Source organism: Hypoxylon trugodes (assembly GCF_022578975.1).
Source record: "Hypoxylon trugodes strain CBS 135444 unplaced genomic scaffold F4822scaffold_6, whole genome shotgun sequence".
Classification (NCBI taxonomy): domain Eukaryota; kingdom Fungi; phylum Ascomycota; class Sordariomycetes; order Xylariales; family Hypoxylaceae; genus Hypoxylon; species Hypoxylon trugodes.
This window is the reverse complement of record NW_026250021.1, coordinates 2,706,479-2,718,804: the sequence shown is the minus strand read 5'-3', so window position 1 is coordinate 2,718,804 and position 12,326 is coordinate 2,706,479. Positions and strand designations below refer to the sequence as shown.

The window sequence follows — 12,326 nt, the reverse complement described above, 5'->3', positions numbered from 1 at the left end:
GTCGTTGATAGGAAATTCGTAAATCATATTTAGTAAATGGGCACCTTGATGCTCTACTCGGTAGCCGTAGACTTATGAACGCCAGCATTTTCGGCATTTATTTTTCTCCAGCATCTTTTGAGATGACTAGGTAGAAGAAACGTCTACCTAATAAATATGCTACTGGCTTGTCTAGGCGCGTGTATTGAGGGGATATTTGTCATAATAATTCGAGATTACAGTCGCGCACGGGGTAAACCAACAAGCTCTTGTGTCGCTGTATCACCACGCCAAGTGCTGCCCTCCTTAATTCGCGAACTATCTTTCCATCGCCACTTCGCAATATTTTGCGAGCCATTCTCCAAGATATCTTTGACAAAGTCCCCGAAAATCGGGAGCATTTTGAACCCGTGGCCCGAGTCCCCGGAAAGCACGATAAGCGAAGCGTTGGTGCCTGGAACGTAGTCAATGATGTAATCCGAGTCGATTGTGTCTGCGAACCAACAAAGATGTGCATCAATTAATGGGCGATCTGCGAATTGAGGAAGGACTTCCCGAAGCAACGTTCGAATGTAAGCCTCGTCGTCTAGTGGGATGAACTGCGAGTCTTCGAGTTTCGCGAACGGAAGAGATAGCCCATTTTTGGACGAAGCAAAGTTTGTGAATCCGCCACCCATATGGCAGAACTTGAGCTTATTGGTAGCCCTATCTGGTTCGAAAAAGAACGCAAGGTCTCGAACATTAGTGACAGGTATCCCTCTTAGAGCTTCCGCCTCAGAAGGTGTTAACTGGATATGCACGACGCCCCAACAGCGACCCGTGACTTGAGGTCCAATCTGAGGCACCAGTCTCGACACATCAGCTCCCATTGCCAGTATAATCTTGTCTGCGCGGTATGTCTTTTGGCGCGTTTTGGCTCCTACACACACCTTTCCAGCTGGTCTGGAGGCATACACCAGTCCTGTAACATCTCCATCACTTCCGAGGACAAATTTCACACCTAACTTAACGCAGTCTTCATAGACAGCTTTCGAAGCGTCTGCTGAATGGCCGTATCCAGCCATTTTATTGAAATATCCCGTCCATCCTGCTGTTGGGCCACTAAACGCTGGAGCAACCTTCTTCACATCTGCTGCGCCATTAATAGTCGAGAATTGCCCTTTAAATGCCGGATGCCCCTTGATTGAGGTAAGATAGTTCGTAACCACGTCCTTAGTTACTTGCGCGGCCTTATCTGACGTAACATTCAGAAAACCAGTCTCATGATAATGAGGCCTGTATAGCGGGTCACTCCGCCATTTTTGAATGGCTTTCTGCGACGCGAGTTAGATAAAACGAGAGAGAAAAAAGAAATAAATAAGAACAATTAAAAGCAAAGGGGCCTATCGATTTACTTACTACGCTGAGATCTGTATAGAAAGAATCCGCATATTCGGCGCGGATAACTTTGTTAAGGTCATTGGCAGCAGAGAAGCGACTTGGGACTACGTCGTCTTTTTCCAGCATTGTGACATTGTAATACCCGGCCAAGGCTAGCCTATGCGCTGTAGCTAGGCCGAAACACCCCGCGCCGATGATCAAGATAGTTGATTTGGTGGGATCTTGTCCAGGCATTGCGAAAACTGATAAAGGAATTTACTATGGTGATTTTCTACCCAAGAGATCTATGCTAGCTAGAATCTCAAGCGATATCACTATGTTACGTGTATGCCCTTTTGTATCGGTACTTTAGGTGGGATATTTGCCGCCGTTGTCGAAGAAAATCGGAAGGGTCCGATCGACACAAATGAGACCATAGACACGCGTTTTGATGTGACAAACGGATATTCTGAAGCTCTATCATTGTGGGCACGTGGAGAACTCGGGAGATGTTCTCTATCTAGACTTCGAAGGGGGTATGGTATATGGTGAAGGTGCAGGCGAAAATGGTGGACTAGACTTGAATAGACGATGGTGAACATTATGGAGACAACTTAAGTGCCTAACGTAGCACTATATCTAGTAGGTTCGAGGTTATGATATAGGGCCCATTTATGGGGGGCGGGGTTCTATCAGGCCTTCACACCCTTCGCCTAGGGTCGGATATTTAGTGTGTAGTTCCCTTGGCACTGTCGCCTCGACCTTCCTATCAGCGCCCGGTGTGTACCACCGCATCGGAGAAGGGAGGGGAAGTGTTGGTGGTAATGGAGACGACGGTGAGATGGGGTAGATACGTCAAACCAACCAGCTCAACTAAGCTGACCCGACCGGTATCATCGGAGTCAGCCTCTGATCGTTTCGACCTTCCGATGATTCACGGCTCTTATCCGACTTCAAACAATCTTGCATGTCCGATGTCAGTGCGTTTTTATATATAAGAGATACGGCCCCTGTCCGCTTTACCCCGGTATGTCTTGATTACGACAACACATCTATTTGGCATGATATTCGGTTGAATCCAAGTTCTGCAATTTCGTTATTACTTTCTAAATGGATCCCAACGTCGCTCAGGGGTCAGGCCCCAAGCTTAAAATAAAGATTGCCATTGGTAAGTTATATACTTGCGCTGCGGGCCGTAATGCTAACACGAGACAGATAGGGGTGGTACTTTCACCGACTGTCTCGGTATCATCGAAGGACGAGAAGAGGACATTCTTGTTAAAATTCTGTCTCAGGATCCTTCGAACTATGAAGATGCGCCTATTGAAGGAATCAGACGTATTCTCGAGAAGGCGACTGGAAAATCTTTCCCTCGCAATGTACCAATTGACACTTCTCTATTCGAGGATCTTAGTATCCGTATGGGTACGACCGTCGCAACAAATGCATTGCTGGAACGCAAAGGCGAGAAGGTCGCTCTTCTAATTACCGAGGGGTTCTTGGATAGTTTAGAAATTGGTCTACAGTCGCGACCGAAATTGTTTGATCTGCATATTGTTCGGCCGGATGTCCTGTACAAAAAAGTCGTTGAGGTAGCTGAAAGGGTTACTATAGAAGGCTACCAACAAAATCCCTTCTACGAAGAAGAGTCTTTAGCTATCGCTAAAGCGGCCGAGGCCGATTCAAGCCTGGTTCAAGGTATTAACGGTCAATATATACGAATTCTGAAGCCTTTGGATAAGGAACGGGTTAGAGCAGATCTGGAAGGCCTCTACAATGAGGGATTCCGCAGCATATGTGTCTGCCTCGCCCATTCATACACGTTTCAAGGTGCGTGAGAGCCCAGTTGATATTTTCACAACTTTGCAGGGAGTTGACATATATACTAGATCATGAACGAGCGGTTCGAGAAATAGCATCGGAGGTCGGGTTTACTCAAGTAACACTGTCCTGTCTCACCCTGCCGATGATCAAAATGATTTCGAGAGGCATGTCGGCAACCGCGGACGCTTACCTCACACCCGTTATCCAACAATACATCTCCGGATTTCAATCCGGTTTCACAGATAGGCTCCAGTCGGCCAATACACGTTGCGCTTTCATGCAAAGTGATGGAGGGTTAGTCGACGTGAGAAAGTAAGTCTCACCCAGCTCAAATGGAGACTCAATGCTGACAATATTCAAGGTTTAGCGGTCTTCGCGCCATTTTGTCCGGCCCTGCTGGAGGTGTCGTTGGCCATGCTGGCACTAGTTACGACCCCGAGGATAAAATCCCCATCATTGGATTTGATATGGGTGGTACAAGCACCGATGTCTCTCGCTTCGATGGTATCTTCGAGCACACTTTCGAAAACATCACGGCCGGCATAACCATAATGGCCCCGCAATTGGACATCAACACAGTTGCGGCTGGTGGTGGTAGTATTCTACATTGGAGACATGGCCTTTTTGCCGTAGGCCCCGATTCCGCCGGTGCGCATCCCGGTCCAGCATGTTATCGCAAGGGAGGTCCGCTAGCTATTAGCGATGCGAATGCCCTTACCGGTCGCCTCCTGCCGGATTACTTCCCCAAGATCTTTGGAAAAAGCGAAAGCGAGCCTTTGGATGTTGAAATTACCCGAGTCAAATTCGCTGAGCTTGCTGCTCAAATCAATTCGGAAACGGGCCAAAACAAGACCCCGGAGGAGGTCGCGATGGGATTCATCGAAGTCGCCAATGAGACGATGGCGAAGCCAATTCGCGCGTTAACTGAAGCCCGTGGATTTGACACGGTAAGTGTAGTAATGTCGTGTTTAATTCTTAGCGCCCCCTATTTCTCACCTTTATTTCCCCTACGGGAATGCGAAGGATCGGGTTACTAATAAAAGTGCTTCAAAATAGTCAGCTCATCACCTCGCCTGCTTCGGTGGCGCTGGAGGACAGCATGCTTGCGCCATTGCGGCATCATTATCGATCACCAGAGTCATAATCCATCGCTACTCCTCCATTCTATCAGCATACGGTATGGCGCTTGCTGAGCTTGTTCATGAAGCCCAGAAGCCATGCTCCGGAGTTTTTACCACTGCCGAATCTGTCTTACCAACAATCGGAGAGTTGAAAGCCGAAGTGACGAAAGAGCTAGAGCTCGACGGTATTTCGAAGGACCGCATAAATTACGAGGTCTACCTCAACCTGAGATACCAAGGAACCGACAATAACCTCATGATCTTAGAGCCGGCAGATGGTGACTATCTTGCAGAATTCACCCGCCAACACCAGCGGGAGTATTCTTTCACATTTCCAGATAAGAATGTCTTACTAGAGGACATCCGCGTCCGTGGAATTGGACAATCTATGGACAGTTCAAATGAATCCCCGAACCGGGAGCTTGCTTCCGTGGAAAAATTCAACATGGCCAAGGCTGGCGAGGATGGCAGGTCCTCTGTCTACTTCGCTGGGTTCGGATGGACGGATACGCCAATCTACCTACTCCAGAACCTGAAGCCTGGTTGTGTCATACAAGGTCCTGCTACCATTATCGACAACACCCAGACTATAATCGTGGAACCCCTAGTTAAGGCAACGATTCTGAGTCGCCACGTTATCCTCGATCTCCCTTCTAAGAGGACACAGACATTAAGTGCGACCGTGATCGACCCGATTCGACTTTCGATATTCGGACACAGGTTTATGTCGATCGCCGAACAAATGGGAAGAACTTTCCAAAAGACATCAGTGTCCACCAATATTAAGGAACGCCTCGACTTCTCTTGTGCGCTCTTCTCCCCTGATGGCCGTCTTGTCGCCAACGCGCCTCACGTTCCCGTCCATTTAGGCTCGATGGAATACGCCGTCAGATTTCAGAACGAGAGATACCGCGATACCCTGAAGCCCGGGGATATTCTCTGTAGCAATCATCCAATCGCTGGAGGTGTGCATCTTCCGGATATAACAATTATGACTCCAATATGGGATTCCGAAGGGAAAGACATAATCTTCTGGGTTGCAAGCCGAGGTCACCATCCTGACGTCGGCGGAATAAGTCCCGGATCTATGCCCTCGAACAGTAAGTTCTTGTACGAAGAGGGGGCTGCCACTGTGAGTTACAAGATCGTCAGTGGTGGTATCTTTAACGAGAAAGAGACGCGCCGATTCTTATACGACGAGCCCGCTCAATACGCCGGATGTAGTGGATCTCGCAACTACAAGGATAACCTCTCAGATATGCGCGCCGCAATAGCCGCGAACAGAAAGGGCGCCAACTTGATCGAAGCGCTCGTAAACGAGTTCACATTACCCGTAGTCCACGGGTACATGAACGCAATAGCAGAGAACGCCGAAACCGCAGTCCGAGCTTTCCTGCGCTCAACAGCGGCAAAGCTGAACGGCAAACACCTTTCCTTCCAGGATTATATGGACGATGGTTCCATGATATCGCTGAATATTCGTATCGATGGGGAGACAGGAAGCGCAGTATTCGACTTCACGGGTACATCGGAAGAAACGCTTAACTGCCTCAACGCCCCGAAGGCAATTACGCACTCATCCGTTATCTATTCGCTCCGATGCCTCATTAACCAAGATATACCACTGAACCAGGGCTGTATAGCACCGATCAACATCATCCTACCCGAAGGCACGATTCTTAATCCCTCACCCTGGGCTGCCGTCTGCGCTGGGAATAGTATTACATCCCAAAGAGTCACTGACGCAATTCTTGGTGCGTTCCACGCCGTATCCGCATCCCAAGGATGTGTAAATGTATTCGGATTCGGTATGGGTGGGACGGATGATACGGGGCATGAGGTACCCGGCTTCGGTTACATCGAGACGATCGCTGGCGGTTCGGGTGCCGGTCCGGGTTGGCATGGCGCTTCGGGAGTTCACACAAATATGTCGAATACGCGATGTGCGGACCCTGAGGTATATGAATTACGATACCCTGTCATCCTTCGTAGGTGGACTCTTCGGAAAGGATCCGGTGGAGCGGGTAAATACCATGGAGGGGATGGTTGCATTCGTGACGTCGAGTTTCGAATCCCACTCTCAGTCTCTGTTCTTAGCGAACGACGTGTTATGCGACCGTACGGTTTGGAAGGAGGCGAGGCTGGGGCAGCGGGGAAGAATCTGTATATCAAAAAGGAAGAGGGCGGTATAGAGCGAATGATTAATATCGGAGGTAAGATGGAATTAAGCGTGGTTCCCGGCGAGAGAGTTATTATTCACACGTAAGTATTAACACTGATCCACCCCTCTTCAAATGAAACTGACGGCATCATCTATAGTCCCGGTGGCGGCGGATGGGGAGCGATGGAGCTGAATGGGACAAATGGACTCGTGTCCAATGGAATCCTGGCGAACGGGAAACCTTTGAATCAATTTGAACCACGAGGAAGTGTTCATAATTGGACACTAGCTGCTGAGGGCATATAAAGATGTAAACCAAATCAAATCAAGTGAAGAAAGATATAGGATAATTTAATTGACCTACCTAGGGTGCTTTGCGTTGTGTAAAAAATAAGGCTACGCGCTAAAACACTGTAACTATAGCGGTTGAAACCTGTGAATCGGGGGAGGGAGAGTCGTCTAGTGGTACCTGTATAGCGTGCACCATAGTGGATATTCTAGGGAAACGTCATTAAATTTAGCGCATCTAGCATTTGATTCTTGCAACCTGCTAACCCGCCCACGGTTAGGGAGCGCTAGCGACATCTAGAAGCCCTATTCCACCACTAATCTAGCACCCTAGGCACCTAATTACCAGGGCTGTCTAGGTACCTAGGTAACCAAAGCGTGTTATATTTATAACAGTAACTCACTATAACTTTTTGTTTTAGTACCGATAGATATCTACCATTCGTCTTCTTTTTCCTTTTCCTTTTTTTTCTCTTCCTCTTCGTCTTCCTTTTCACCTTCTTCTTCAATATCTTCATTGATTATATAAGGAAATGAATTGAGTAGACAAACTAGTGAAGCATGCTGGGTACGATATTTACAATTCCGAACGCTATTATCTCCAAAACACCACTACCCCCCTACCCACATCGCCGGCGCCTTCCTTCTTAACCTCTGGATAACATGATCATCAGAACGGGGCCCACAGCCATCGCCAAAACCAAGACAACGGCCAAGAACATTAACACCCACAGCTTCAGCCACCTCATCTCCAGAGATTGGCGAATGACTTCCGCCCGGCTATCCGGGGCCGCAGCGAGGAAAGGACTAATGTAAAACGTTTAGTATTAATAACAACTAAACTGCGTGAGAGCTACTCACCCAAAGGCAGTGGTGGTATTAGCCAGCAGGATGCGCCCACGCCCACGGCGACAACAGCTCCACCAACCCAGGTGCTCGGTCACAGGCGCCACCTGCGGCTTTTCCAGCCGCGGTTGCCCTAGCGGTCGCGATAGTGGTGGCGATAGTAGCTTTGATGTTGGGGGTGGTCGTGGCGGCGTCGGGGGTAGATGAAGGAGTGGTAACATATTCGCCGGGCTATATATTTCACGTTAGTTACCTAGGTACCTAGTATTAGTTGATAGAAATGGAAGTCGAGGATAGCATACTCGGTCAGTGATAACACTGTATGAATAACCACTACAAAAAGCACCACCAAAGTAGCCAACCATATACTTCCAAGGGTGATGTTTATATTAATATTGTCGTCCATGTCTGCAACGAGCGAATATTGTTCTAAAGAACGACGGTTTGTATAATAAAGCGATTGAATCATATGGAACGATTGTTTGTGTGTGTTTAACACCGGAGCTGGCCTCCTGAAAGGGTGTATATCGCCGTCGACGTAGTGGTCGCTACTCTTGCCGTCGCTATACGTGCCGTACTGCACCCGACGTTTTTTAATGAGAATATAGAACGAATGATTTTGTTTGTAGTGGAAATGGGGTTGAATCCAAAAGCATATTGCCTAGTATTTATAGACTCTAAGTCACTGTATGCTACTACTTCTCCTTCACGAGACAGGCACTTCTCGCAACTGCCTCAAAACCCCTATTAAACCTAGGCCGAACTGTGTAAGATCAAAGCGATGGGTCTAGGTTTAAATGGTGCTAAAGCTTCCATTATTCCCAGTCCTAAAGTTTGGACTATACCAAATAGTTTAACCCACTCACCAAACTGAAATTATCAAACTAGTATGAGCCACCTGAGAAACATATAAAAGAGCAAGTTTAGCTCGATGATATTGGTCCTATAACATTGTTCGTTACTTCCAATGCACCTTACAACACATCCACGTATACCTGTATTACAACGTGTTCAACTGGACACCCCACGCTGGATACCGGGTTGTTATAAATAAAGAAGTTACGATTCAATTCCGATCAGACCTATATATCGTCTATTTACGCCCTTCTCTGATATAGAAAGGTGTGAAACCACACCGCGACATCAACACTATGACACAGGACCAAGTCAGCACAAGGCCCCCAGCCTATGATTCTATATACGGGGCAGAAGCCCTAGGTTGGAGCTCATCAACATCGACACCTACACCAGTGGAGAACCCGTATCTTAAATGCGAAAAGAAATCGCATATAGAGTTAATCATATGCGAAGACAAGACAAAAACAGATATATTACAACGATGGGCTGGTCAGATCGATATAAAGTGCGATGACGTGCCCCAACTGATGCGCGAAGGTCTTCACTGGACGAGCGACAATATAATACGCGGGCATGGATTCGTTTCTGATACTTCAACGATTATCGACGAAAACTTTTTCTATTAACTACGAATATTTCGCAGACGTTGGGCTTGATCTAGTACGGCATTACTTCTTCCAGGACCTACAGCAGACACCACCGCGATGGGTTGCCCACCTCCAACTTTTCGCCGCGGCGGAAGAAGTTTTGGCTAGTGTTCGCTTTGAGGACATCTCTGTCGAGCATGTGTACATCGCGATAGCTCATGGGGCTGAGCATGGGGGATGCATTTACCATTACCGGTGGAGCCAGCCGAAAATAGCGTATAACACTATATACGATGAAATGCCTATGGAAGGGTGGTGGCCATGGCCAAGGGCAGATACGGTTTTAAATTCGGAGAGATTGGATGAGGAGCGCCTAGCCGAAGAGTATCGTGGAAGATCTCTAACAGGATATTTGATAAGTTTCTTTAGTGGTCTAAGATTTGTGTTAAGCGGATGCTGACTTTCAAGTCGCAAAGCTACACACGTCAAAAGAACTCGCAATTACGATTCTAGCTATCATAATATTACTAGTACTTCAAATATACGACACTCGGTTGGCAATTAATAGCTTATTTACAGAATCAGAGCGTTTGTCAGGGTTGCTAATAACCTCTAGGTACCTAGGTGCATAACATCGTTTTGTATCGCTTAAAAAAGAGGAAGAAGAGGAAAAAGAAGAAGTGTATTAATACCAAAGGAGGTACAAAATATCATAGAGCAAATAGTTGCCAGCAAGCTTAGCATAACTCTAGAGTCATATTAGGCTTGTTAGGTGACTTCCACTTACTCTTTTCGCACATTTCACCGTTATCGGGACACTGTACTAAGTATTTAAACCTGCGCTTTGCTGTCTACAACCTATTACACTTAGAAAAAATCAACATCTTCTATCGCTGCTTTCTAAAGTTAGGCGATCCTCTCATCCCCCTCTTACTTAGTGTGACTAGTATGTTAAATGGCGATGTTGGGGGCGAGTGGTGCTCACCTTCGGCAGCACTTGGTAATGATATCCCGAGGAGCAATTTAACCGGCCGCCGTATAGCCAATGCCGACAGCACTCCACCATCCAAGACTACGACCTAGTCCCGCTCAAAAGAGAACCGTCAAGTATTGGCGTATTCCTTTCAATTCGTCTTTTGTACGACATCAAAGGTTCGCTCTACCAACATTATGCCGCCAGTTCGAAACCCGATCCTACCCGGGTTCAATGCTGACCCGTCAATTCTTCGGGTGGGCGACGACTATTATATCGCCACGTCCACCTTTGAATGGTATCCTGGTGTTCAAATACACCACTCCCGGGACCTGGCGAACTGGGAGTTGGTCACACGTCCTTTGAATCGCAAATCCCAACTTGATATGCGAGGGGATCCCGATAGCTGCGGCGTCTGGGCTCCTTGTCTCACACACGACGGCGATAAATTCTGGCTGGTGTACACGGATGTTAAGCGAAAAGACGGCTCCTTCAAGGACACCCATAATTATATTGTTAGCGCCCCATCGATAGAAGGTCCGTGGTCAGACCCCTTTTACATCAATTCTTCGGGCTTTGACCCCTCACTTTTTCACGATGACGACGGAAAGAAATGGTTCGTGAACATGCTGCAAGATCACCGCCGTCGACCACGTTCTTTTGCCGGTATTGTTCTTCAAGAATTTGACCCCTCGCTGGGAAAACTTGTCGGGCCGAAGAAAAATATCTTCCTTGGGACGGAATTGGACCTTGTTGAGGGACCGCACTTATACAAGAGGAATGGATGGTACTATCTTCTTACGGCTGAGGGCGGCACTGCGTACAACCATGCTTGCACGCTAGCTCGCTCTCGTGATATCTGGGGGCCGTATGAAGTTCACCCTCAAAAGCACATCCTCACTTCTAAGGATAATCCTTTCGTTGCTCTGCAGAGAGCTGGCCATGGTGATATTGTGGAGACGCCTGAGGGGAAGACATATCTGGTCCACCTGACAGGCCGCCCAACGACCCAGGAACGTCGCTGTGTTCTTGGCCGCGAAACTGCAATTCAAGAGGCATTCTGGAAAGATGATTGGCTCTTCGTGAAGAACGGCCCTGTTCCATCTCTCTACGTCGATGTCCCTGGAGTACGCGACGATAGCAAATATTGGGCAGAGCAACGATATACCTTCGAAAATGGGCTACACAAGGACTTCCAATGGTTGAGAACACCCGAGACGGAACGTATCTTCGCTACCCAAGGAGGGAAGCTCAAATTATTCGGTCGGGAGGCTATCGGTTCGTGGTTCGAGCAAGCCCTGGTCGCGAGGAGACAAACTCATTTCTCTTACGACGCTGAAACAGTGATCGACTTCTCCCCAACTGATGAGAGGCAATTCGCGGGTCTTACTGCGTATTACTGTCGTTATAACTTCTTCTACCTGACCGTAACAGCTCACTCAGATGGCCAGCGAGAGCTGCTCATCATGACCTCAGAGGCATCTTGGCCCGATGGTAGACTCAACATGCCCCTCGCGGACCCTGTGCAGATCCCTAATGAGGGCAAAGTCCGACTAGCGCTTACGATTCGTGGTCCAGAATTGCAGTTCTTTTACGCGCTCGATGGCGGGGAACTGAAGAAGATCGGACCGGTATACGACGCGTCTATTTTATCTGATGAATGCGGTGGTCATCAAGCGCATGGTAGCTTCACGGGCGCGTTTGTCGGTGTGGCTTGTTCGGATGTAAATGGGACTGTGTTACCGGCGACATTTGACTACTTCGTGTACCGTCCGGTTCAGCATCATACCGATCGCTACGAGGTCTGATGTGTTGTAGAGTGGTGTACATCGTCCGCACTGAGTGTATATAATCTCCTACGTATTCATAGATCAGTGACCTGACTGGTAGCGATTTCTGTGTACATTTTTCTCATAATCATTGCTTACTCAGGCGCCTGAGTAAGCAATGATGTAAGTGGCTGCACCACGCCCTCCTTGGGGTTGAGAGTAGGGGTTAGGGGTAGGGTTGGGAAGGTCGGCGTATTAGTAACCTAATATTAGGTAATTCCTACTACGTAATCCGACGATTCTTTCTATCGTACCGTGATTACATAATGCACTGGTCTTTGGTGGCTGGGTGGCGTCTACGAGGGGAACCCTTCACACCCCAGCTCACCTTACTCAAATGAAGTTTGACGCAAATACCTATATAGCAAACAGATCGTGAGATAAGACAAGTTAGAGTCGTGTCTAATAACAGTGTAAGCTCCAACATGCAATCGCTTACACATCAGTACCGACTCATGGATTGGCAACAATCACGCGTCCTTCTTTCCTTCTACCACCGTC

The 12,326-nt window shown here is 47.9% G+C and overlaps 5 protein-coding genes across 5 annotated transcripts; 3 read left to right on the top strand and 2 right to left on the bottom strand.

The window, feature by feature from the left end:
* Window positions 1-15: 15 nt before the first annotated feature.
* On the bottom strand, window positions 16-1,877 carry F4822DRAFT_298367 (FAD dependent oxidoreductase). Its single transcript, XM_051455140.1, has 2 exons — window positions 1,378-1,877; window positions 16-1,292 (listed from the first exon to the last, which is right to left on the bottom strand). Exons 1-2 carry the CDS (start codon window positions 1,591-1,593, stop codon window positions 216-218), a joined length of 1,293 nt encoding a protein of 430 aa, XP_051313759.1. The 5' UTR covers window positions 1,594-1,877; the 3' UTR covers window positions 16-215.
* Window positions 1,878-2,194: 317 nt separating this feature from the next.
* F4822DRAFT_298348 (Hydantoinase B/oxoprolinase-domain-containing protein) lies at window positions 2,195-6,910 on the top strand. Its single transcript, XM_051455139.1, has 6 exons — window positions 2,195-2,506; window positions 2,554-3,168; window positions 3,228-3,474; window positions 3,524-4,109; window positions 4,219-6,545; window positions 6,603-6,910. The coding sequence occupies exons 1-6, from the start codon at window positions 2,449-2,451 to the stop codon at window positions 6,748-6,750; spliced, it is 3,981 nt and encodes a 1,326-aa protein (XP_051313758.1). The 5' UTR covers window positions 2,195-2,448; the 3' UTR covers window positions 6,751-6,910.
* Window positions 6,911-7,379: 469 nt separating this feature from the next.
* F4822DRAFT_430733 (uncharacterized protein) lies at window positions 7,380-7,799 on the bottom strand (the record flags this gene model as incomplete). The annotated part of the gene is made up of 2 exons (XM_051461355.1): window positions 7,380-7,539; window positions 7,594-7,799. The coding sequence occupies 2 exons, from the start codon at window positions 7,797-7,799 to the stop codon at window positions 7,380-7,382; spliced, it is 366 nt and encodes a 121-aa protein (XP_051313757.1).
* Window positions 7,800-8,947: 1,148 nt separating this feature from the next.
* On the top strand, window positions 8,948-9,528 carry F4822DRAFT_408240 (uncharacterized protein). Its single transcript, XM_051458557.1, has one exon. It carries the CDS (start codon window positions 9,010-9,012, stop codon window positions 9,481-9,483), a length of 474 nt encoding a protein of 157 aa, XP_051313756.1. The 5' UTR covers window positions 8,948-9,009; the 3' UTR covers window positions 9,484-9,528.
* Window positions 9,529-9,615: 87 nt separating this feature from the next.
* On the top strand, window positions 9,616-11,942 carry F4822DRAFT_408239 (glycoside hydrolase family 43 protein). The gene has a single exon (XM_051458556.1). It carries the CDS (start codon window positions 10,194-10,196, stop codon window positions 11,802-11,804), a length of 1,611 nt encoding a protein of 536 aa, XP_051313755.1. The 5' UTR covers window positions 9,616-10,193; the 3' UTR covers window positions 11,805-11,942.
* The last annotated feature ends 384 nt before the right edge of the window (window positions 11,943-12,326 follow it).

What these genes read in the sequence shown, in the direction of transcription:
- F4822DRAFT_408240 (XM_051458557.1), top strand. Translation starts at nt 9,010, where the DNA reads ATGGATTCGTTTCTGATACTTCAACGATTATCGACGAAAACTTTTTCT.
- F4822DRAFT_298367 (XM_051455140.1), bottom strand. Translation starts at nt 1,593, where the DNA reads ATGCCTGGACAAGATCCCACCAAATCAACTATCTTGATCATCGGCGCG. An exon ending in TCTATACAGATCTCAGCGTA is followed by an intron (nt 1,293 to 1,377) that starts GTAAGTAAATCG and finishes CTCGCGTCGCAG; the next exon opens with AAAGCCATTCAAAAATGGCG.
- F4822DRAFT_408239 (XM_051458556.1), top strand. Translation starts at nt 10,194, where the DNA reads ATGCCGCCAGTTCGAAACCCGATCCTACCCGGGTTCAATGCTGACCCG.
- F4822DRAFT_298348 (XM_051455139.1), top strand. Translation starts at nt 2,449, where the DNA reads ATGGATCCCAACGTCGCTCAGGGGTCAGGCCCCAAGCTTAAAATAAAG. An exon ending in GGGTTAGTCGACGTGAGAAA is followed by an intron (nt 3,475 to 3,523) that starts GTAAGTCTCACC and finishes ACAATATTCAAG; the next exon opens with GTTTAGCGGTCTTCGCGCCA. An exon ending in AAGCCCGTGGATTTGACACG is followed by an intron (nt 4,110 to 4,218) that starts GTAAGTGTAGTA and finishes GCTTCAAAATAG; the next exon opens with TCAGCTCATCACCTCGCCTG.